At 42.6% G+C, this 26,692-nt stretch overlaps 1 protein-coding gene across 3 annotated transcripts in view; it reads right to left on the bottom strand.

Moving 5' to 3' along the window:
- The window catches only part of wwox (WW domain containing oxidoreductase), a 1,164,136-nt gene that overhangs the window by 1,112,280 nt on the left and 25,164 nt on the right, over positions 1-26,692 (bottom strand). For all 3 annotated transcript variants that reach the window (XM_070898280.1, XM_070898281.1, XM_070898282.1), the window contains exons 2-3: positions 15,602-15,666; positions 2,322-2,379 (exon numbers count right to left, since the gene is read on the bottom strand). In XM_070898280.1, the coding sequence (XP_070754381.1) occupies positions 2,322-2,379; positions 15,602-15,666 (123 nt within the window). The remainder of the gene's footprint in view (positions 1-2,321; positions 2,380-15,601; positions 15,667-26,692) is intronic.

The raw sequence follows: 26,692 nt of genomic DNA, 5'->3' as shown, positions 1-26,692 counted from the left end.
TTTACATCCGATGATCAAATTCTGATCACCAAATTAAAATGGAGCTGGAGTATCATCTTTACCACATGTACAGAATTAATCCCTCAGCTATGAGCAACTCTAAACAAATCTACTTGTTCTTGTAGAAACTAATGATTTGGAATGTGGATTTGTTACCTTTGTAAAGTTGTGCAAGTGATTCTCTATGCTATACACATATCCATTTAAGATAGGATACCCATCAAAAATGAAAGAAAATGCTCCAACATCAAAATAAAAGACAAAGCATGGGTTAATGTTTTAGGTAAAGACACTTTGCTCGGACGGGAATCTAGAAGATAGCCAAATTCCTTTATACTGAACAGAACAAAACAAAGCGGGAAGGTTAAAAGTCAAGAGTCAGGCAGGCGAACTACCACAAAGATAGTTTGCTCCCCTGCAACCCGCAGCAAATGCAACACCTTCCTATTCATGTTTTTCTACCTCATTTTCCAGGCTCCAAAAGCATACGTTCCATATGAAACAGCAATGTACAAGTACTTCATCCAATTTTCTGGAGATACCAAATACATCAAATTATGCTGGGGACACCAAATACAGCTCGGGGAATCATCCTGCCAAACATCACGTCCTGTCCACAAATCTATTCTGATTTCTCCATGGCTCGCCACTTCAATTCCATTGAAAAATCATAGAAATCAGTGGATGAAGTTTCCCTCCCCGCCCCCACCCTTAAAAAGCGGCGCATCTCAGAGGTCCGCCGACTTCCTGGGAGAATAAATGCGGCGAAAAGATTACCAGCAACTCTGGCCAATCCTCAGGGTGTCTTCAGCCGCAGGAGAGTGAGAGGGGGGCAGAGCTAGGGACATGCTCGCTACAGAGAGCCGGCAGGGGGGGGGGTGGGACTAGGGTCCAGCGTCTATTTCAGTGCCGGCAGCGTTGCGCATGCGCGATGGAGCAGTTGCGCATGCGCAATGGTCGATTTCAGCCTTCTCCTTCCCTCCACTTCAGATGCTGTGTTCAGCACCCACCAGCCGCCCCCCTCCCCCCCCACCCACCACATTTAGTGTTCTCCCTCCCTCTCCGCCCCCCCCCCACCCATGCCAATTTCAGCCTTCTCCCTCCCACCACTTTAGATGCCAGCACCCCCCAACCCTCCCCCCTCCCCTTCACAGCCTGCCGCGTTGAGCATTCTCCCTCCCCCCCCCCCATCCTTAGGATGCCACGTTCTCCCCACCCTATCCCAGGCCGAAGGGACTTCAGCACGGACAGCCGCTGCTAACTTTAGTTCAAGGTAAGATTTACTTCAGTTCTTTACTTGTTAATTTAATTATTTACTTCAGTTCTTTCTTTTTTATTGAATGCTTATTACTTTTTGTGCTTTGTTTTGTGCTTTGTTTGGTGCTTGGTGATGCTTTAAATGTAGTTACTTGCGCCGATTCCTTAACTCCAAGTAAGGTTTTTCTGTGCAGACAGAAGTGGCAACATACGCTGGCGTAAGTTAGTTTGGAGCAACTATTTGCTGGCCAAACACCTAAATGGCTGGGAACGCCTCCTTTTGAAAAAAAACTAACTAAAAAAAAACACAATGCACTTATACTGCCGAAAATTAAATGGCCAGAATTGCAACTAAAGTTAGTCCAGAAAAATCAAGTTGCTCCAAAAAAAAAAAGCAACTCCTGGGCCCATAGAATGGTTACAGCACAGAAGGAGGCCTTTCAGCAACAGCACTTCAGCTAGTCCCACTCCACTGCCCTTTCTCCATAGCCCTGCAATATCTTTTCCTTCAGGTAGTTATCCAATTCCCTTTTAAAAGGCATGATTGAGTCTGCCTCCAGCATTTTGTCCCGGATTATCTTTTCTAAAAGCTTCCCCACTACCGAGTTTAAACTGACTGGCCTGTAGCTGCTGGGTTTATCCTTACACCCTTTTTTTGAACAAGAGTGTAACATTTGCAATTCTCCAGTCCTCTGGCACCAGCCCTGTATCCAAGGAGGAGTGGAAGTTTATGGCCAATACCTCCACAATTTCCACCTTAACTTCCCTCAGCATCCTTGGTTGCATTCCATCCGGTCCTGGTGACTTATCTATTTTAAGTACAGCCATCAACCATTCGCATTCCAATTTTTAACTCTAGTCTCCTTTAGTAAGCCACCCAAAATGCTAACCTAGCTTTTCTCTGTTCAAATGATAATTAAACATTTTCAGCATTTATTTTAGAAATCCAATATTGATTTTCCTCAAATCTCTATTCCAATCCCAGTCTACCCACAAATATATCACATCATTATCCCGAGCTGAAAGATGCAATTGTCATTGGCTTCACCCATCTATATACTTACTCAACAAAGTACACCTGACCATTTTCATCTGTTTCTTGTTCCCAACCATATGGCAAATCTGGAACAGAAAGAGGGTGCAAATGTTACATCAATGTGTAGTTCATCCGAAAAAAATAAGCATCTATACTACGTTAATATACTCTACCAAAACTCCGAAGTATTGGAATATTGCCACATTTGTAGTGCAATGATGTAATGTGTGATCCTGAGTTTAAATACGACATTCTTGAACTTAGACTCACTTGAGTTGCAGAGTTTGTAGAGTCGAGGATGCAATATTTATCGGCTAGGTCACATTCTGCAGCACCCAAAAGACTCGAGAAAAGCCACCGACTCAATACCAAATGTTTGTTTCAGGACAGAGAAAGATTTTACATTGCAGCATATTTACAGTAAATAGCCATTTGATTGGTTTCTTAGATTTGTGGGGTGGGGAGGAGAGCAATCTTTGCGCGTCATGAAAAGTTGATACAATTAACTAGCTGATCTCCCATGGCCGTGTTCAACAGTAGCCACCAAGGTCCAGGTCGCTGATTGGAGCGCGGGCAAGAACAGGAGTGGCGAGTTTGGAGCGCAGGAGCGGTGAGTGATCGTGGAGCGACACGATCGGGGGCCCAGGAGAGACGAGAGTTCGGGGCCCAGGGGCAGCATGGGCCAGCCCACACTGCAATGTGTGTGCACACTCGGCCCGTGCAGCAGAGCTGGTCTCCAGTCGTCTTGGTTAAGCCTTGCCACTGGACCAAGACCGAGCTCTGTCAAGCCCCTGTGGTGACTGGGGTGCAACGGTCAACTGACGTTAAAAAAAATCCACTCACAGGCATCTTCTACCCTTCAAGATTTAGTTTGGGACCTGGAATATTAGGTCCTTCTTTGAAACACCTGTGAACTTTTTGGTGTGAAAGCAAGTCACCCTCGATTTGAGGGACTGCCGATGAGGATGATGATGAGCATCTGCAGCAAAAATGTGACGTTTTAGTGCTAAAATGGAGCCATTTTTAACATGGCCCATTCTTTAAGACCATTGCTTAGGGAATCCTTTTGTGGAGTAGCCTCAGTCGGCAGAACTTGAAGTTAATTAGAGGCTGATTCAGAGAAAAGTCTCTGCAAATTGTCAGATATTGCAAAGTCCCGGCTCGTGCTCTTGGGAAGTGGCCAAGGTTACCACGGTCAGAGAAAACACCAGGAAATTGTCTTTCTACCTTTTACACTTACTACTGTCTAAAATGCAAGACATGCACTGCATAAATATATAAAAAGATAGATCAATGATGCATGACATAATACATGCATTCTGAAACATCTTTAAAGGGCTAATCCTTGTATTCTGGTATCTTTATAAGACATAAAATATGCACACATTCTGGAATAGCCAGGTGTCTTTGAATTACTTGGCAATACCAGAATGTGTGAATGCCCTACATTTGCACCAGCTTCAGCAGGGCCCTGTTAAAAGAACAAAGTCAGATTATTATATTATGTTCTTTTGAGTAGATAGTTTTCTTCCCAGGCGTCGCTGGGATGATCAGAAAGTATATCTCATCGTGATTTCAATGCAAGAAAAGAGCGAGCAAAGGAGTAAAAAGAATAATGGGGCGCATGACATTTGTCAAACTAATTAACATGTAACAATTTTAGGTCCTGCTGCAGGTTTTTAGTTTAATAACAGCTTTGGAAGTGGTCCATGTGACTTAATTGATCATTTTGTTTTGACTGTGCATTTTTTTAAACATTGTCAGATTTTGAATCAGAGGAAAATTACAACACAGGAGGTTATTCAGCCTGTTGCGTCCGTGCCAATCGAAAAAGCTACCCAGCCTAATCCCACCTTCCAGCACTAGGTTCATAGCCCTGTAGATTACTGCTCTTTAAGTGCACATCCAAGTACTTTTTAAATGTGAGGAGGTTTTCTGCTTCTACCACCCTTTCAGGCAGTGAGTTCCAGACTCCCACCACTCTCTGGGTGAAGAAATGAGAACATAACAGTTAGGTTAACAGCCCACACTGTTATTTACATGCAAATCGGACAGCAATTTCCAGCAAGCACATGTGCGATGTTAAATGCGAATATCCGGAAGCTTTCCGAAAGCAGCTCTTGCCATTTGGCTCCCCATTCAAATGCATTGAACGGTGTGATGTTCCTGTCGTTACCTCACATACGGACTAAGCTCACCAAAGTTCTGCTCCGACGATGCCGCCTTCCATACTAGTACTTCTGATAGGTCTTCCTTTTTTCTCAACCAAGGGATTCCCTGCTACTGTGGTTTTAAAAAAAATTCATTCCTGGGATTTGAACGTCGCTCACAAGGCCAGTATTTATTGCCCATCCCTAACTGCCTTTGAGAAGATGGTGGTGAGCCCCCTTCTCGAACCGCTGCAGTCATTGTGGTGAAGGTACTCCCACAGTGCTGTTAGGGAGAGAGTGCCAGGATTTTGACCCAGCCACGATGAAGAAATGGCGATATATTTCCAAGTCAGGATGGTGTGTAACTTGGGAGGAGAACGTGCAGATGATGGTGCTCCCATGCACCTGCTACCCCGGTCTTTCTAGGTGGTAGAGGTCACGGGTTTGAGAGGTGCTGCCGAAGAAGCTATGGCGAGTTGCTGCAGTGCATCTTGTAGATGGTACACACTGCAGCCACGGTGCGCTGGTGGTGGAGGGAGTGAATGTTGAAGGTGGTGGATGGGGGGCCAATCAAGCGGGCTGCTTTGTCCTGGATGGTGTGGAGCTTCGAGTGTTGACATGGCTGTCGAATATGTCCATTATATTTCCTGTATTTCTACTCTCACCCTTCCCCTCCCTCCCAGAACCACGATAGGGTTCCTGTTGTCCTCAAACTCTCGCCCCCAAAATCTCCACATTCAACGTATCAAACTCTGCCATTTCCGCCACCTCCAGCATGATCTCGCCACCAAACACATCTTCCCCTCCCCTTTCAGTATTCTGAAGGGATCGCTCCCTCCGCGTCACCCTGATCCACTCCTCAATCATCCCCCTCCCCTTCCCACGGCACCTTCCCATGCAAGCACAGGAGATGCAACACCTGCCCTTTTACCTTCTCCCTTCCTACTGTCCAGGGCCCTAAACACTCTTCCAGGTGAAACTGCGAATTATTTGCACTTCTTGCAATTTAATATACAGTCACGATACAGTCTCCTCTACATTGGGGGAGATCAAACACATATTGGTGACCGCTTTGCAGAGCGCCTCCGTTCAGTCCATAAGCACGACCCCAAGCTTCCGTTCGCCTGTCACATTACTACTCTAGTCCACCCTCTCTGTCCTCGGCCTCTTACACTGTTCCAACGAAGCTCGAGGAACAGCACCTTATCTTTCAATTAGACACGTCTGGACTCAATATCAAATTCAACAATTTCAGACCACAACCTCTGCCCCTATTTTTTCACATGCTAACTGTTGATGATTCTGCCATTCCCATTTACACCTCATCAAGACTCACCTTTTGTTTCTTAGCTTGTCCCATTACCATCTCCTTTTGCCTTGCACCATCATCCCTTTTGTCTTCTAATCTCTCCTACCTTCCATTTGATCACATACCTTCCCTTTTGTTCTTCCCTCCCCTCCTCCCTTTCCCTGCCCCTGCACATGCTTAAATTGTGTTGCATCTCTAACTTTTTCCATTAACCTAAAACATTAACTCTGTTTCTCTCTCCACAAATGCTGCCTGGCCTGCCGAGTATTTCCAGCATTTTCTGTTTTTATTTCAGATTTCCAGCATCTGCAGTCTATTGGTTTTGAAACTTGTCCATTCCAGCTTAAGTATCCTTTTAATGGCATGGTATGTCTCAATTACTGCCAAACAACCTCTCTGGCACTGAAAATTAACTTTTATAAGTGTGGAGTCTCATTCCTTCAAATTTTAATTATTGCTAAAGATTTAAAAAATAAAATTAAAGATTTTTTTTTACATTTTCTATATTTCTTTTTTCTTTCTTAGTCCAATCTTTCTTTCCCTCTCTATTTAGCTTTCTGTACCTGATTTGACATCGAGTTCACTATTCTAACTGACATTTCCCAGTTCAGACGGCGCTGCTCATTAACGATTCTTTAATCTGATTGGTTAAGGAGATACACAGTCGCTTGCTCTGTTCACACAGATCCCAGATGCCCTGTAGAGGGCGCTGGGATGTTTGGCTGACAGCAAATTGTCATGCAGACCCCATAGAAATACTATAGGCAAGGGCAAGTCTAACGAACAGCTTGTATCATTCATTGGCCGCTCACAGCAAAATCCAGCCCAATATATTTTCATGCTTCAAACTGAATTACCATCCAACCTGCACAAAGAATCATATGGAAGAGTGCAGGCACGTTACATGGAACTCAGTTTGTAAGTTCATGAATGCAGCACTAAGGCCCAGAAGACACATTTCATCATTTATGACCATGGTCATTTTCCAGGAAGAGGAACTTATTGAGATATTTAAGCTCAAAGATTGCTAGGAAGGTGTAAAATGCTTGTGAAGGTCAGAAGGCAGAAGGAAGTTGCTGAAAGTTCAAAATAAGTATTCAAGAATGAAAAGTTCGAAGATTCAGGAAAGGTAACATTTTTCAAATCAAAATAGAAAAGTGTAAAGTGTATCCAAACAGTTAGTGCAAAAGCGCAAGATTTATAGCACAGGGTATAGTATAACAGCAATAGGGCGGCAATACAAGCAAGGTTAGCTGGAAAGTCATGATTGAAGACACCAACTGCAGGGATCCCCAGAGCCAAAATCAGAGTATTCTACCCAACAACTGCAGCCTACTATTTAATCAGAGATTGAATGATTTTATGTACACGTTACAAAGCGACAATCTTACAATGAAATCTGCCAGTGATATGTTGAATACAGATCGTAACTTCAATCTTGTCAGGTCCTACTGTAATCGCATTTATCCAAAGTAACTTCATTTTACTGTTAATAAATGAAAGCCAACTCCAACAGAGATAGTGATACACAATCTATCATCGCACATGATGATTTTGCTTCTGTTGATGAATATTAAGGATTAACCGGTACTTAACCTTGTGGCTGTACTTACCTTGTTTGTTATCATAGATGTTGACAAAGTGTTTGTTAATGCAGGTGTGTGACTAACTCAATCAATTAGGAGTTAAGTTGCACTTAACTCAAGTTTGTACTGTTGTCCTGATGGTGATTGATCTAGCTATATTCAAACCAGATGATGTAGGATGTTTTGAAGTAAGCTAAATTCAGTATCAAATGAGAAACTTCAGATACAAGTGTTAAATTTCAATCTAATTTTCAAAATGTATACGTTGGTAATGGAGGCAATGGAAGGGCAAGATTCGTTTTATACCTACCATTAGATTACATATTAAAATTCTCGAATACAATGGGGCTAAAATCCCACATGCGTCGAAAACCGGCTTTTCCGATCTGTCAAGATTTCTCGACAGATTCTCCGCATCTCCTGGAGAAGGACATTCCCACAGGTGAGATTAGGCTATTTGCCCAACTCATGCCCAGCGAATGCCCTTCAAACTCTTACACCTGATGAAAGCAGGTGCATAGCCTACTTTTACCAGCATAAGAGTTTTAAAACATTTAAAAATGTAATTTAAATCCCCATTTGTTACAGTAAAAACGCTGTCCATGAATGCAAGTTTATTTTAAACCCTATTAAAACACATTAAAAAAAATTCAAAAAAATGTTTTTTTCTCCAAGTCATTTAATTAACTTTAATTTCAATTATTTTCTTTATTTATTATGTTGTGTTTCTTGTTTTAGGGGTTTATTCTCAATGATAATAATGGGAATTCGCAAAAGCGGAGTCCCATTATCAATGAGAATACTGCAGAGTGATTGGTGATCCAGGCCCACGTGACTCCAGCTTTTTTCTACGTACGGGGAAGTCCTGTCCCCACATGCTACGCATGGAATGAAGGCCTCCAACCAAAATTGAAGGTGCCTCCGGGACCACCATGTATTTTTGTAAAAAAATTTCGGGTTGGAGGCGTTCGTCTGAAGGAAGCCTCCAACCAGAATTTTAGGCCCAATATTTCTTACATTTTGCAGAAGTTATAAATGCATACAAAAGGTACATCAAGCCAAATTAAGCACAATCAGACTATTTTTTTTAAATGCAATGAACTTGAATTATGGCACCCTCAATGTGTGTAACATAGGGGAACTAAGTCAGTGTTCAACTATTCCTGTTCCACAGCTTGTTTAATTATTTGATAAAAGTTGCATTTTTTAATTAAAAAAATGTTAATCTTCTTACAGCAGTTGTATCTTCAGTTGTATCACATCAATACAATGATAAAATGTTGACACTCATTTTGTATAGCAGTGTTTATGTCCCTTTCAACAGCACTTTTTTTTTAGGAATTAATTAATAAAAACACTATTCATCTTGTATCTTGTTATGATTTAAACAAATTATAAGACTGAGTGTTATAAGTGCTCCTCTGCACCCATTAGCTACAGTCGAATGTTGGGTCTTGAAATTTGCACTGCCTAATTTTGCACCCAAATTGAAAATGAATTTTGTACGCAATTTAACCTGATCTGATCTGTCCCGGGGAATGAGTCTCAACTTGGAATTGTTCCAGGCCACAAAATGTGTGGAGGAGAGCGGTCAATAATCCCAAGGCAAATTGTCATTTCAGACTAAGGGGCAACGCAGCTCTTACAACACTGGGCAAGCAGTTGTCTTCGTGCTTCCCCTAAATCAGCACATATGTAAAGGATTATAGAATCATAGAAATTTACAGCACAGAAGGAGGCCATTCGGCCCGTCGTGTCAGTACAGTTCTTCTATCTGTACAATTTGATATTTGCAAATTGATTTACTAATCCATCATCTTTTACCTTTTCACAATTTCAAATCATTAATTATTCCTTCAGGGTCAATCAACCCATATAATCCTTTGCCGCTGCCACAATTTGCATACTCCAAAATTGTTCCTTGGAATTTAAGAAATTCATGTAACTGGGTATTTTTTCCCCTTGGTTCCCCTCAACCAAGAGAACAGGAAATCTGCTCCTGGATATACACCAATATTGTTCTGTAATTGATTGTTAGGGGGTGTGACTATCCTGCAGCCTGGGTTGAATTGCCCTTCAGCTAACCATCTAGAAACAATTATAGACGCAAACATATATCAGACAATTCCGCAAAATACATTGATGTTTTTCCGAAGCAAGATCAAATACTGTTATGCTCAACATGTGGAAAGAAACAATGTCATTTAAAAATGCACACCGCCATAACCACGTGTGCAAAAATCATGTTTTGTTAGTGTCATCAGGACCCTTTTTCAAAATGAAACCGTTCACAAATAAACCCCAAGTCCCTGCTTACTTTGCTTAGGCATATATAAGATGGACGATCTACCTATCTTGTCCATTCATCATCCATGTGCTCGTTGATCTACATTTACTCACCAACACCCTAAATTTCAAATTCTTTTCATGTTTAAATCCCTTCACAGCCACGTCCCTCCCTATCTCTGTGACCTCGTCCAGCTCTACAATCCTCCCCAAATGCTACATTCCTCCAACTCTGGCCTCTTGTGCATTTCCCACTTCCTTTACCCTTCAGCACAATTAGCACGAATGCATGACCTTATCTCTCTCATCTGGAAGGAGGAGAGCATGGTAGGAGATCTCAGATGCCACAATCATAACCATCTTCAAAAAAGAGGACAAGTCCGACTGCAGCAACTAGAGGATTCTCCCTGCTGTCGGCCACTGGGAAAGTCATCGCTAGAATCCTCCTCAACCTGTGACTGAAGAGCTCCTCCCTGAGTCACAATGCGGATTCCGTCCACTAAGGGGTACAACAGACATGATCTTCACCGCGTGACAACTACAAGAGAAATGCACGGAACAGCACCAACATGGCCTTCTTTAACCTTACAAAGGCCTTTGACACTGTCAACTGTGAGGGACTATGGAGTGTCCTCCTCCGTTTCAGCCGTCCCCAAAAGTTTGTCACCATCCTCCCACCTGCTCAACGACGAAATGAAAGCCGTGATCCTGACCAACGGATCCACCACAGACCCAATCCACATCCGGTCTGGGGTCAAGCAGGGTTGAGTCATCGCACCAATGCTCTTCTCAATTTTCCTTGCTGCAATACTCCATCTCACTATCAATAAGCTCCCCGCTGGAGTGGAACTTAACTAAAGAACTAATGGGAACCTGTTCAACCTACATTGCCTCCACGCTAGATCCACGGTCATCCCATCCTCTGTCATCGAACTACGGTACGCAGACGACAGTGCACACTCAGGCCGAATTCAAAGCCATCGTCAACACCTTCACCGAGGCGTATGAAAGCATGGGCCTTGCGCTAAACATCAGTAATACAAAAGTCCTTCACCAACCTGACCCCGTCACACAGCACTGCCCCCTGGTCATCAAAATCCACGGCTCGGTCTCGGACAACGTGGACCATTTTCTGGTTCAACCTCATACTGTTGCTAGAGAGGATGGAGTCAGTGGCTAGGGAATGAGTTCGTAACAGGGACCGAAGACAATGGCTTCGGTCTTCTCACTATTTAATTGGAGGAAATGTCTGTTGATCCGGTACTGCTAGTCAGACAATTAAGAGATGGTGGAGGGGTCGAGGGAGGTGATGGTGAGGTAGAGCTGTGTGTTGTCAGCATACATATGGAAACTGATGCTGTGTTTGCGGATGATTTCGTCGACGAGCAGCATGTAGAGGAGAAATAGGAGGGGGCAAAGGATACATCCTTGAGGGGCACCAGAGGTTTAACGGTGCAGGAGCAGGAAGAGAAGACATTGCAGGTGATTCTCTAGTTACGACTGGATCGATAAGAATGGAACAAGGCGAGCGCAGTCCCACCCAGCTGGACGACAGTGGAGAGGCGTTGGAGGAGGATGGTGTGGTCAACCATGTCAATGGCAGCAGGCCAAGCTTTTGGTCACCCATCCTAATATTTCCTTCTTTGGCTCAGCATTCATTTTTAGGTGGTGGTGATGTTTGCTGACCGTGTGAGAGAGCTCAAGTAACATCAGTTCATACTTCTGCTAACCATGAAAGCTTGATTTTTTTTTAAATTCATTGCACTGGGCGCAAAAATTTCTCCAAGCCACACACACTCTTTGCACCCTCTCCAACCCACATCCCCTCCCCCTTTCTGCAACCTCTGCCCCATAATATCTGTGCTGACAGTAAACAAAGCAGTTTTGTAACTTGATTTTTAAATTTGAACATTGTGCAAATGATTTAACATTTAATACTAAAAGCGCAAATGCTCTGGAATAAACTTTTAATCTCATTCTGTGATGGCAAATAAAATATATTACAGAATTGTAAGCAACAAAATGTTTTTCCATATAAAAGCCTTCATACATTTCTAGATACCCAAAATTAAATACAAGAACTTATGACATGAGTCTCAACTTTTAAATTTGTTTTATACTTCATTAGTTTAACACGGAGCACTGAGACAGAATACAAATAACAAATCAAACCAGTATGCTTTTTTGCTTCCTACCAATTTCCTACCCTCTCAGGAGACATCAATTCCTTGTTGACGAGCTGACAACATAGTTCCATGAGCACCGGTTGTTCTCCGCAAGCTTGCTCAAAAGCATGAACTTTGACAGTGAGAATGTTATTTGGCTGTGTGGGTCATCGCAGCAGAGCCTGACTGTGTCCTCACCTGATATTCATACACAAGGATTTCCTACAGTTGTTCACTGGATAACAAACAACAGCAGGAACCTTTATTTCCAATCCCGAACCCTGTGGTGCTGAGGCTAATTGTTGCTTCCCTATCACAATCTCAACTCAGATCACCTGATTCAGCACAGTTCGAAGATTAAGCTTGGAACCTTCCTGGTCTCTATGGCTCAGGTGTGAAATCAGGGAACCATCGGAAGAACCCAAATCATTAGTCATTTATGAATGACCGTATCTGAGGAGAGGACATTTAATATAAACCAACAAAACATTTAAATAGAAGTAGCAAGCTATCAATCCAGTAACATCAAGTGACTGGCGTACCACTGAGGTTTGCATTCCTGGGGTCCTGGCCATTTTTATGGCACTGAACTCCAAGGACACTCAGCTGAAAATCCTGGGATTTTGGACTTACGGTGCACTTGCAAGTACAGTATTATATATTTATTTTGTCAATACGCAAGCAAATCCAAGCTGCAAGCATTATTACAGGTCAAATATTCATTGGGATCTAAAATTGGGTTATATGTTTGATACTAAACTTATCAAATTATTAAATTCAATTTGAAAGTTTTCTAAAGAAAAATAAAAAAAGATCAAAATAAAATACAACTGCGTTGTGATCAGAAATTATAAATTGCATAACAGAGATTTTACTGATTGTCAACACTGATTTTGGCCCCTTTGCAAGAAATAAACCCACAAAATTGGAAATTTTCACAAAAAAAATGCCAGAGAAAGGTAGTCAAACAGATCAGTCACACAGAAGCGGTGATACAATATTTTACAAGTACTTATTCAGAAACTGTTAAAGTAAAACTAATCATGGTTGTTTTTGAACTGTAAATCGCCAATCTAGTCATTTCAGAAAAATGTGTTACTGGAAACTGTGAAACAATCATAAATTTGAGTGTCACCAACTCGCAACAGTATAAAAAATATCTTGCAAATAGCTTTCCTGTTATCCTGACAAACCTGAAATCTAAAGAAATGGTATAGAAATTCAGGTTTTTTTGAATCGCTGCAACCAGTCATTGTTCCATTATGTTCTGGAGTTATACCACACAGCACAGTAATAGTAATATTCTTCTGAGTCAACATTAGAAATAATGTTCCTGCACTGCACACTAAGGAACCAGAGAACCAGCCTGAAATTCCCAAGCTTCTGTAAATGCTGCTGCTGGAACAAAGGGTACAGTAGCACAGTGGTTATGTTACTGGACGAGTAATCCAGAGGCCTTGACTAATTATTCTGAGACGGAAGTTCAAATCCCACCACGGCAGCTTGGGAATTTAAGTTCAGTTAGTTAAATAAATTTAGTATAAAAAGCTAGTACAGGTTGAACCTCTCTTATCCGGAACCCTCGGGACCTGGCCTGTTCTGGATAAGGGATTTTTCTGGATGAGGGGTGGTCATATTAAATTGGATGGTACAGATACTGAGCAAGGGGATATTAGGGCTGGCTAGCTTGGGGTTGGGAGTGCGGCAGAGAGATCATTGGGGAGAGGGGGGGTGGATTGCCAGAGTCGGCAGCGAGGAAGGATTTCAATTTGTTCATGTCGCAGTTCTGCGCATGCGCCACCCGGTGGCCGGGAATGGTTCTGGACAAGGGGTGGTTCCGGATAAGGGAGTTCTGGATAAGGGAGGTTCAACCTGCATCAGTAATGATGTCCATGAAACTATCGGATTGTCGTCAAAACCCATCTGGTTCACTAATGTCTTTTAGGGAAGGAAATCTGCCGTCCTTACCCGGTCTGGCCTATGTGACTCCAGACCCACAGCAATGTGGTTGACTCTTAACTGCCCTCTGCATTTCAAGGCGGATCACCACCACCTTCTCAAGGGCAATTAGGGATGGGCAATAAATGCCGGCCTTGTCAGTGACGCCCACATCCCATGAATGAATTGTTGGTAATTGTTCCTTATCCCAGGATTTGCAAGACTGAATGCTGAAACCCTATGCATCCAGAATTGTAAATCCTAACTATTGTATCACTGGGCTACTGCTATGTCCTTTCTGAGAAAAGCCAGATGAATGCAATAAAAGTCTTCTCTCTCCGATGCTGCAGATATCCCAAGTGAAATGAGCTACTGCAGCTTTGTTCACTGTTTCAGTGAATCCACAGCACAAAACCGGTCAAGTCGTGAATTGACAAACTCCCGTTGTCATGTACATTGGGTGTGCTTGCTTCCAGCGAAACTCAGAGCACCACCACATAGGAATCTACGGAACCATGCCTGCATACATGTGGTGTGCTTAGAATTTCAGGAGGAGGCGAGAGTATTGAATGCACCAGTATATATCATATTTGTCGACTGGTACATTGTCAACCCAAGAAATCTTACCTGCACCGTTAAACATAAATAGTGGCACTTTTGCAGCTAATGGCGTTATGTGGATTGGAATATGCAACATCATGTCAGCTGTTTGTGCCAAGCTGGAGTCCAAAGAACATTATTCCACCACTGAATTAATAGTCAAGAAGGAGTTTCAGTTGGGCGAGTCTCTCTTGGGATTTTTGTACTGCATTTACAATCAAAGACTCGAAATGGAATCTGCATCACAAGGTCAAGAGGATGGTTGATGTAAGCAATGAAACATTATATTTGATGCAGTAGGAGGTGCTTTTCTGAGGTTCACTGCTCAGGTAGAGGATATTTTACTCGGCATCACTTGAGCTGGGATGTGGGTGCAAAAAAAAACCTGGAAAATATCACATTCCCTCAGACTGCTATTGCTCACTTTGACATGCATACAAAAAGTGGTTCACAGCATAACTGTTCACAAAAGAAACAGTGCCCCAAGGTGAAGGGAATTATGAAGTTCAGCTAAAATCTGACCATATTTTTATAAATTAGTCACAGAAAAAGTAACTGTCCACACAAAGCTGCACATTGCAACATAAATTCAGTCACCTCTATGACTGCTGATGAACCATACAACTAAAAACCCAAGAGTTTATAAGTGTGTGCTGTAAGCATATAAAACATGGTCAGGTTAATTCTCAATTGCAAACTCACTACATTGTAGGGTCTCTTTAAAATGTCTCTTCTACTCAAAAGGTTAATTTTTATTTTAAGCACACAAGGATTATTTATGTTTAGAAATTAAAAAATGCATTGGCGGGGAAGAGACACTTGTAAAATTTTAATTAATAGATCTCTTATCTGATGAAAATACGTGCATCATTTTATCACCTCATCACGAATCTCCTAACGGAGGTTCATAATTATCATTTTGTATGCAATTTGAATTCCCCAGACTGTGATTGATAGAACAGAATATTTTTGATTTTCCAACTTAAAATCTTGGCCAACACTAATGAAGTTTATATTGGATAGATTTAATCAAAAGACTTCGAATGCTACAGACCAGCATTGAAACACCCGGGGAGAATGCAATGCATTTGGCTATGCAGGAAACTAATTGCTTGCACCATTTAAACTTTGAAGATATCAGTCATTTTTACCACCTTGCCTGTGTGTGGCGTTTTACATTCCAATACTGAGCAGAAAAGAAGATTTTTTTTTTAACAACAAGCTCATCACAAAAAAGGTTTTAATATTTTAAAATTGTGGTTTATAATACACACCTCCAGCTATACGTTTCTTTTTTCCTGTTTTTGGGTGGTCCCATTGGGTCTTCAGCTCAACGTGACTGTTGGATAAAGAGAAAATAAAGATTAAAACATTTACCGGCACTTAAAACTCTCAAGTAGGATAGGAACAAGAGTCGGCATATAGCCCCTCGAGCCTGTTCTGTCATTCAATGAGATCATGGCTGATCTCCATATAGCTGCCATTGGCCCACATCTCTCAATACCTTCGGTTAAAAAAAAAATCTCAAGATTTAAAATTAACAATTACTCTAGCATCAATTGCCATTTGTGGAAGAAAGTTCTACCACTCTCTGTGTGCAGAAGTGTTTCTTTCCTAATTTCACTCAAAAGTCTGGCTCTAATTTTTAAACTATGTCCCCTAGTCCGAGATTCCCAACCAGCAGAAATAGTTTCTCTCTATCTACCTTATCTGTACCCCTTAAAATCTCGAAAATTTCAATCAAATCATCCCTTAACCTTCAAAATTCCAGGGAATACAACTCTGGCTTGTGTAATCTCTCCTCGTAATTTAACCCATGAATTTGCAAATTAAAACACAAAAATCACAAGAATTTGTAAGCATTACGAGAGATTTCAATGAAGGTAAAATTATAAAGAGGAACAAAAACAATGCTGCACCAAAATACTTTACTTAAAAAAGACACTTTTATTAGATGTTGTTTTATACAAGTTGTACAACCCACAAAAGTATTCTCATTATCCAATGCCTAGTACAACTGACTGCCAACAGCTAAACTATAGCTATAGACTGCAAGCACTTCCTCAGATATAGTCTACATCTCCGTACAGTACAAGGATCCAACCCAATTGCCAGCATAGCGGTTGACTTCTCATACCAATGCAATATTAATTCCTGATCTGTGCCTAAAGAAACTAAGCCCATGCAGTAATATACTTTTATTTTTAAAACACTAAATTTCTACCTGTCACTTATAAAATAGATACCTCAAAAGGTCCCAGTATGATGTCATTGTATAACATGTAAGATCAAGCAAACATCATATTAGCATTTTAGTTCACTTTATGTGGTGTATTTTATCATCACGCCAAGGTTTTTGTGGTACCCTTGCTGCAACTAAAAATAATATTGCTTTAATCACAGAGCTTAAATAGAATCATAGAAAAAAGGTGCAAGGGTACATCATTCTAACCCTTCGAGCCTGCACCACCATTCAATATCATGGCTAATCATGCACTTCAGTACCCCATTCCTGCTTTCTCTCCATACCCCTTGATCCCTTTAGCCGTAAGGGCCATATCGAACTCCCTCGAATATATCCAGTGAACTGGCATCAACAACTCTGTGGTAGAGAATTCCACATGCTCACAGCTCTGAGTGAAGAAGTTTCTCCTCATCTCGGTCCTAAATGGCTTACCCCTTATCCTTAGACTGTGACCCTTGGTTCTGGACTTCCTGCATCTAACCTGTCCAATTCCTTCAGAATTTTATATGTTGCTATGAGATCCCCTCTCATTTTTCTAAATTCCAGTGAATATAAGCCAAGTCGATCCAGTCTTTCTTCATATATCAGTCCTGCCATCCCGGGAATCAGTCTGGTGAACCTTCGCTGCACTCCCTCAATAGCAAGAATGTCCTTCCTCAGATTAGGAGACCAAAACTGTACACAATATTCAAGGTGTGGCCTCACTAAGGCCCTGTACAACTGCAGTAAGACCTCCCTGCTCCTATACTCAAATCCTCTCGCCATGAAGGCCAACATGCCATTTGCCTTCACCGCCTGCTGTACCTGCATGCCAACTTTCAATGACTGATGTACCGTGACATCCAGATCTCATTGCACCTCCCCTTTTCCTAATCTGTCACCATTCAAATATTCTGCCTTCCTGTTTTTGCCACCGAAGTGGATAACCTCACATTTATCCACATTATACTGCATCTGCCATGCATTTGCCCACTCACCTAACCTGTCCAAGTCACCCTGCACTCCCTCAATAGCAAGAATGTCCTTCCTCAGATTAGGAGACCAAAACTGTACACAATATTCAAGGTGTGGCCTCACCAAGGCCCTGTACAACTGCATCCTCCTCATAGCTCACAATGCCACCCAGCTTAGTGTCATCTGCAAACTTGGAGATATTACATTCAATTCCTTCGTCCAAATCATTAATGTATATTGTAAATAGCTGGGGGCCCAGCACTGAAACTTGCGGCACCCCACTAGTCATTGCTTGCCATTCTGAAAAGGACCCGTTTATTCATCCTCTTTGCTTCCTGTCTGCCAGCCAGTTCTCTATCCATGTCAATACATTACCCCTGTTGTAGGCATTAGGCACCTGCTGAATATATCTAAACTCATCTCAGTTTAAAGTGGCCACACATAAAATGGCTGCCCAGGCATGATGGGAAATCAGGTAGTCAAGCTGTGAATTATTGACTGAGGCTGACCGAGCAATAACCCTGTGAGGCCCACTGCCAGGAATGCCTTGGATACAAGATAACTATAGCAAACCATTATAACTCCACACAGCAGAGCCCCGAGAAATAGAGATAAGGGGGGCCTACATCACATAACGAGGGCATGAATCAGCCCGAGCTGACAAGAACCGAATATGTAACTCTAATAAGGAGGCTACCAAAGACAGCATCCAAGGACAGTAAGATAAGGGAGGCCCAGGCCATGTTACAAGACACATGATTCATTCCTAGCAACACACCCCTTAGCAACACATCTCTTGGCAACACATGAGCCACTTTACGTTTAGAGACTAACTCTATCTATTGGTCTAATGTAACTGTAGTAAACTGTTGTATGTAACTGTAGTAAACTGTTGTAAAACATATAAAGATCCATGAAACCCTTTGTTCTGCGGAGTGAAGTGCCTGGATCGAGTCCTGAGGCTTCCTCCCCGCTGGCGTTAATAAAGGCCGCATTGGCGTTGGAACCGACTCTGAGCGTTGAGTGATTCTTCTGAGAAAACATTCACGCTAACAGTGGCGTAGTCGGCAGGATTTCCCGGAGTCGCTGGACGCCCTTGGAAAAACCCGGGTGAGTATAAAAAATGATTTTTAATTATAAAGAGTGTGGAAGGTGGAAGCCGGTTGATCGACACGAGGAGACGGTCTAATATCTCAAACGCCTAGCCTGAGCCTGAATTAAGAGGACTTTTGTCCCACGTGACGGTCAGGAACCAAGTAGGCGTAGGGAACACACTTAGACCGTGGGATCGTGATACCGAGAGACATCTGCCGGACCCAGTAGTGTGATTTGAAATACCCCGGAGACCAGGCAGTGCACAGCGACCAACGGAAACTAAACCTGTGAACAGGGTCAGACCAACAGACAAAGCGGTGGTAGGTAGTCGTTAAGGATACGTAGAGCGCTGCGGGAATTGCTTAAACGCGTTTTAAGAATTGTATAAGTTTGTGTAACAGCAGACTTGTGACCTGACAGCAGCCCAGAGACGGTCTACTACAAGTTGTACGAGGTAAAAGGCAAACCTCAGAGTAGATTCCTAACGGTTCTAGTCCAACCCAGGAATGGCCAATAAAGTAGTAAACTCGAGTGGGGATCAGAAGGGTCCCTTACCCGCCATCTGGCGGAAAAGCAAAAGAAACTAATCGACAAAAGAGCAGGGTGGGATCCTCATGACCTGCCAGCAGCCCAACGGGAATGGTGGGTGAAGGAACGGATAAACCAATACCGGTAGTCCACTACAAAAGTTATGTGAGGAATTATTTAGATAAAACTACGAATTCCCTGAAAGGTCATGGATCCAAAAATAGAGCCGGCCAAAACAATTAATAGGAAAGAAGAGATACTGTTGTAAATGTCTGGTCTTGAGTGAGAGTCCCTGTGTGGATTTTGTGACTGCGGAATGAATTTTTATGTTGTCATGTTTCTGAAAGCCTGGTTGGAAGAGGAATGCAAGTGTCTGTTTATTTTAGCTAACCCTTTGTAGTGTTGTCCTGTATGTGGGAAGTATTAAGACATTTTAAGTTAGTAACGCAGGTGTGGATTTATTCGGATGATAAGTTACGGAGCTAGGAAATGTACAAAGGATAGGTTTGTTGAGCAAAAGATAAAAAATACATGGTCCCGGTGGTTAAAAAAAAAGAATTTACTTGTCGAAAGAAAACATGCAATGATTGATTACATTGGATTGAAAGACATAAATTTAGTCTCGGAATGAGATAAAGAATGCCTTTTAAGAAAGTTTCTAGCTCAAAACAAAAAAAAAGGTTTTAAATAAAGATTGAAATTACAAAGTTTGAATTGGGATTTTGAGATATTCAGAGAAGGCACAGAAAATACTGAGGTGGTTTCAAAAAAAAAATTATTAAATTAAATCTGATCAGGTCAAACTCCTGGGCGAATGGCGAGCTATCTGCAAAGGTGTAAAAGGGACTTTTGAAAAATGTTAAAAACAGCAAGCTTTAGTAACGACTTTGAAACTGGAGCATTTTGAGATAACGAAAAGCAGCCCTCAAACTCTCAAAGCTGGACTCCATTCCAGTTATGGAGAAAAGAAAAAGATAAAGACGCCACTTTAAAAATAAACAAATGATTTTAAATTATGAGAAAGTTTCAATGCAGTTTGAAAAGATTTCCAAAATGGACAGTGTTTATCAAGAAAAGTCCCGAACAGTCTAAACAAGCAGGAGGGTTTTGAAGATAACGAGGAGAAAATCTAAGCTATGCGAACTCAGCACAGAAAGAAAAAAAAAAACTGGGAATTAGAGAATCTTACTGAATTTTTAAATTCTTATAGGAAATGGAACTGGCACGGATGTTTAGATTTTGTGCTGAGAGAGAAATTAAAAAAAAACAAAATTGAATTTCAGTAAACAAAATTGTTATTGTATGTGTGGTCTCGTTTTAATCAATTTAAAAAAAAAATTATTTGGCAAGTACTTGAATTAGAAGTTAAGAAAACATTGGAGTTTACTCTAATGATTTATGCTGTTTAACGGATTCCTAATTTCTAAGCAAGTTTTGAAGGCACAAAGACCTTTTTTTTCAGATGATTACGTGAAGTCACGTAATGACATCAGGTCTTCTTACAAACTTGGAAAGGAGTTAACCCTTTCCATTGACAGCCGTTTTATACTGAACATTATTAATTTGGATTTAATAGAAAAAAACTCACCTAACAGAGGAAACAAAAATAAAAACAGAACTAGCTTATGTAATAATACTTGCCTGATAAAGAAATAGATACTCAAACAAAACAAATTGAAGAGTTAAAAGATAAGATAAACAGGCTGGAAGAGATGTTTTAAAAAAAAACGGGACTAGACGGATAGTGCAGTGCGCAGCCATAGCACCATCACCTATGGCAATAGAGCCAATATACCCCACGGTGGGTAGGTGTAGTCCACAAACCCAACCTAACGGTAAAGCAGACAACGATGTTTGGAGGAATAATGGTGGCATTGGTGTTGATTGGAGTTTGGATAATATTTAGATGGGTTATCGTGCAGACTCGAGCACAGCAGGCTCAAAACGCAAAACCGACGGCAGCCCAGACAGGGACATGAAGTGATAGAGATGGTACGACAATAAAGAATATGGTTAACCTAATCCTTACCTTCGATTCCACAGAGTGACAGCGACACAAGTAGACCAGAACCTAACACCTGGTGACGACCAGGCTATCTGTTTAAAATTTTCAGATTAAACACTCACCAAGATGGGACCGCAGTGGTGACTCCGACTCTGGGGACTCATGATACTGGGAACCTCAAGACCCACGCAAACACTGGATGATACCAACGGATTGCAGCGCACTCAGGAAATAAATAACTACATGAACTATGGAGTCTTGTTTAATTTAACGGATGAAATGTGCATCCCAGCAGCCAAGGATTGGAGCAAGGACAGGACTTATTTTAATGCATGGTTACAAGTAAATCCTAATAAGAACCGGGTATGTGTACAGTGCTCCACGGGTATAAGGAGCAGCTGCATTAAACGGAGGGATGTCAAAGGGCCCGATGAATGTACTTTCGGCATAATTTGCGCGCCTCCGGGACAATCCCAGCAATCAGTCATCCGCAAAAAGGGAGTGGGGCTGTGTGGGTACTACGAGGAGGTGGGGGCGGCTGCAATATCATTGTATGTATGCTTCTCACCCCCTCCGACACCGCGCCCCATAAGAACCACTACATTGCCCGAGGAACTGCCTTATCCCGTAACTACTAAGGGACCAGAAAATGGGATTGTAATGTACAACGAAGGGAAATTATTGTATGATAATGTTAAACATGAAATTGTGCCTGTCCTGATCAATATTTCAGGCATCCAGATGCCGGAATACTGTACAGAACAGTCAAGGAAAATGTACAATGTATTAAGTAAAGTTGTAATGCAGCAGGTTGCCGATGCAATGGGTGCCAGTAGATTCCGAGGACAGGGGTCAGCCCCCAGGATAGAGAGGGTAATAGTTAATGATATTGCTACCCTTTTCAATACAGGGACCTCCGTAGTAAACTCGATAGATATACAAGGGTTATTAAAGAGGGTGGAGAAAAACAGGAAGACCAAGCCAACCTAGGAAAGGAGGATGCCGAAATCCAGTTGGATGGCATCTCAGTCCTGGAAGCTCACGCCAATACCATTAATCACCTCATTGATAGAGAAAAAGAAGATACAGGAAAGCAAAAACAGGGGCAACTCTGTCACGCTTATGGTCTGTGGATGGTGGGACAGATCCGCCACAATCTCGACCAGATCCAACGCGGGGAAGTACCCGATTGGATAGACAGTTCACATTTGGCTCAGTTGGCAAACCAGAGGGGGACTCTGGATAACTGTACTCTGAAGGGATTGACCCGAGTATACCCAGCAATTCCAGACTGCCAGATGGGAAGGAATACTGGGATAGGGATAGTCCTGATGATCCCTATAGCCACGCCGGACTCAGGACCGTTACCCCTGTACCAACTAGAGAATATCGGAGTAATACGGGAAAATCACATGAACTATGGAGTTTTATCTGACCACCACCTCCGCCGTTCGTCGAAACGACATACTTACTGGGATTTCCCAAACGGAATGCAAGCAAGGGGTGGGGGGGGGGGAAGATCACAGTATGCCCTCACCCGGTAGGCCGAGGTGAGCTAGGCGAGTGTGGGTTTAACCGAACCGACGGATGCGTACTAGAAATAGTGTCCGCACACAGGCACTTCGCGAGAGCAGGCTACGGAGGGAAGGGAAGATACTGCGTCTCTACCACAGAGCGTTCATACCAGTATAATGACCTGCAGTGCCCTATACCACAGCCAAACGTTTGCTTTACGCCACTACGACCTGTCACGATCAGGCAAACGCATATCACTCAGGTCAGGCGCCGGAAGTCCGCAGTTATTGATGTAACCGATCAGCTCCATGATCATTTGCAGGATTATGACGAGCCAGATCAGGTCCCTATCCCACATCTAACCGAAGTATTACGAGAGTTGAGGCTCAGGGTGGGTCAATCCGTAACGCTCTACCACCAACTGCAAACTAAAATCAAAGTACTGGAAGAAGATATCGATATAGACTTACAAAGTCAGAGTTGGTGGAGAAAGGTCTGGGACTGGGGAATAAATGTGAACATCCATCCTTGGATTCGAATAATTTCACATGTACTGGTCGGGATACAATTGATCTTAGCAATAACATGGTGCATAATGGCCTGCCAGGCATGCAGGCACCATGAACAACGAAGAGGGACTCATGACCGGTCCCCAAATACTAAACAAGCCTATCTTGTAAAGGGGAAGGAGGATTTGACCTTTGTCAATTTGATCTAAGCAACCAGGACTCCTGAAACCGCGTGACTGGCCAGCACGTTGAGGCAGGGAGTACCAGGCCGTGCACAAAAACTAACAAGTGTAGGGCGGTCGGTTAAAGGGGGACTAGGACTAGTCCCTTTACCGAAAGGAGGGAATTGTTGTCGGCATTAGGCACCTGCTGAATATATCTAAACTCATCTCAGTTTAAAGTGGCCACACATAAAATGGCTGCCCAGGCATGATGGGAAATCAGGTAGTCAAGCTGTGAACTATTGACGGAGGCTGACCGAGCAATAACCCTGTGAGGCCCACTGCCAGGAATGCCTTGGATACAAGATAACTATAACAAACCATTATAACTCCACACAGCAGAGCCCCGAGAAATAGAGATAAGGGGGGCCTACATCACATAACGAGGGCATGAATCAGCCCGAGCTGACAAGAACTGAATATGTAACTCTAATAAGGGGGCTACCAAAGACAGCATCCAAGGACAGTAAGATAAGGGAGGCCCAGGCCATGTTACAAGACACAGGAGTCATTCCTAGCAACACACCCCTGAGCAACACATCTCTTGGCAACACGAACCACTTTACGTTTAGAGACTAACTCTATCTATTGGTCTAATGTAACTGCAGTAAACTGTTGTAAAACATATAAAGATCTATGAAACCCTTTGTTCTGCGGAGTGAAGTGCCTGGACCCAGTCCTGAGGCTTCCTCCCCGCTGGCGCTAATAAAGGCCGCATTGGCATTGGAACCGACTCTGAGTGTTGAGTGATTCTTCTGAGAAAACATTCACGCTAACAACCCCCAATACCATGTGCTTTAATTTTGCACAATAATCTCTTGTGTGGGATCTTGTCAAAAGCATTTTGAAAGTCCAAATACACCACATCCACTGGTTCCCCCTTGTCCACTCTACTAGGTACATCCTCAAAAAATTCTAGAAGATTTGTCAAGCAGGATTTCCCTTTCATAAATCCATGCTGACTTGGACCGATTCAATCACTGCTTTCCAAATGCGCTGTTATTACGTCTTTAATAATTTATTCCAACATTTTCCCCACTACCGATGTCAGGCTACAATTCCCGTTTTCTCTCTCCATCCTTTTTTAAAAAGTGGGGTTACATTAGCTACCCTCCAATCCATAGGAACTGATCCAGAGTCTATAGAATGTTGGAAAATGACCACCAATGCGTCCACTGTTGCTAGGGCCACTTCCTTAAGTACTCTGGGATGCAGACTCAGGCCCTGGGGATTTATCGGCCTTTAATCCCATCAATTTCCCTAACACAATTTCCTGACTAATAAGGATTTCCTTCAGTTCCTCCTTCTCACTAGACCCTCGGTCCCCGAGTATTTCCAGAAGGTTATTTGTGCCTTCCTTAGTGAAGACAGAAGCAAGTATTTGTTCAATTGGTCTGCCATTTCTTTGTTCCCCATTATAAATTCACCTGATTCTGACTGCACGAGACCTACATTTGTTTTCACTAATCGTTTTCTCTTCACATATCTATCAAAGTTTTTGCAGTCAGTTTTTATGTTCCCTGCAAGCTTACTCTCATACTCTATTTCCCCGCCTCCTAATTAAACCCTTTGTCCTCCTCTGCTGAATTCTAAATTTCTCCCTGTCCTCAGGTTTGCTGCTTTTTCTAGCCAATTTATATGCCTCTTCCTTGGATTTAACACTATCTCTAATTTCCCTTGTTAGCCACGGTTGAGCCACCTTCCCCGTTTTATTTTTATACCAGGCAGGGATGTACAATTGTTGAAGTTCATCCATGTGATCTTTAAATGTCTGCCATTGCCTATCCACTGTCAATCCTTTAAGTATCATTCACCAGTCATCATCATCATAGGCAGCCCCTCAGAATCGAGGGAGACTTGCTTCCACTCCCAAAGTGAGTTCTTTGACGGCTGAACAGTCCGATACGAGAGCCACAGACCCTGTTACAGGTGTGACAGACATTTGTCGAGGGAAGGGGTCAGTGGGGCTGGTTTGTCGCGTGCTCCTTCCGCTGCCTGCATTTGGCCTCTTCACACTCTGTGTTGAGACTCGAATTTCTGAGCCTCAAGCAACAATCCAACTTGGGAGCTGCAAAACAACATTACAGACGGCTCAAGGCTCAGGTCCAAAAAAAAAACCGGGACCTAAAGAACAGGTGGTGGATGGAGAAAGCACAGGATTTACAACAAATGACCGACAGCCACGATATGCGAGAATTCTTCATTCGCCAGTCTATCCTAGCCAATTCACGTCTCATAACATCAAAGTTACCTTTCTTCAAGTTCAGGACTCTCGTCTCTGAATTAACTGTGTCACTGTCTATGTTAATGAAGAATTCTGGTCACTCTTCCCCAAGGGGCCTCGCACAACAAGATTGCTAATTAATCCTCTCTCATTACATAAGACCCAGTCTAGGATGGCTTGCTTTTTAGTTGGTTCCTCGACATATTTGTCTGGAAAACCATCCCTTATACACTCCAGGAAATCCTCCTCCACCGTGTTGCTACCAGATTGGTTAGCTCAATCTATATGTAGATTAAAGTCACCCATGATAACTGCTGTACCTTTATTGCACGCATCCCTAATTTCCTGTTTGATGCCATCCCCAACCTCACTACCACTGTTTGGTGGTCTGTACACAATTCCCACTAGCGTTTTCTGCCCTTTGGTGTTCTGCAGCTCTACCCATACAGATTTGATACTTATACTAGTCTAAAACGTTGCTGTCTCTAGCCTCGGACCTTCCTTATCAAATGCATTTTATGCATTTTCTTCATTGCCAATGTTGCCTGCAAGAAGCTCAGTTTCTTTCCTCAGCCGTACATGTCTATTAACCTCCTCCTAACTGACTTACAGCCCAAAGTTATCGGGCCTGAATTCACACTCCCCACGGGTACGTACGAGGTGCGCACGCACCCGTGGGGTCCCCGCAAGTTCCGCGTTTAGGTATGCAAAGCGCATGCACCCAAACCCAGCACTTGCAATCCGTCAAAAATTCTCTTGATAGATCCATTGCAATTGAAAATAAAGAGCCTCTGCGGGCGGAGAGTTGGGCTCCTACCCAGTGAATGTCCTTCAAATTCTTATGACTGATAAAAGCAGCGTAGAAATGTTTGCGGTCAGAGGCTTTCGTCCCCGGCAAGCCTTTGACCGCAATTTCAGGGCCATTGATATAATACTGCTCCCACATCAGTGAGTCCTTCCTTTCCAGCATCCCTCACATACTCCTGGACAGGATAAAGGAAAAGCAAACTTTGTCTTTCTCTATTTTATCCATACTTTCATCATCTTTGTTTCCCTGAACCTATTTTTC

This window comes from Pristiophorus japonicus, chromosome 13, assembly GCF_044704955.1.
Source record: "Pristiophorus japonicus isolate sPriJap1 chromosome 13, sPriJap1.hap1, whole genome shotgun sequence".
Lineage (NCBI taxonomy): Eukaryota > Metazoa > Chordata > Chondrichthyes > Pristiophoridae > Pristiophorus > Pristiophorus japonicus.
The sequence above is the reverse complement of the archived record's forward strand: the minus strand, read 5'-3'. Positions and strand labels throughout refer to the sequence as shown.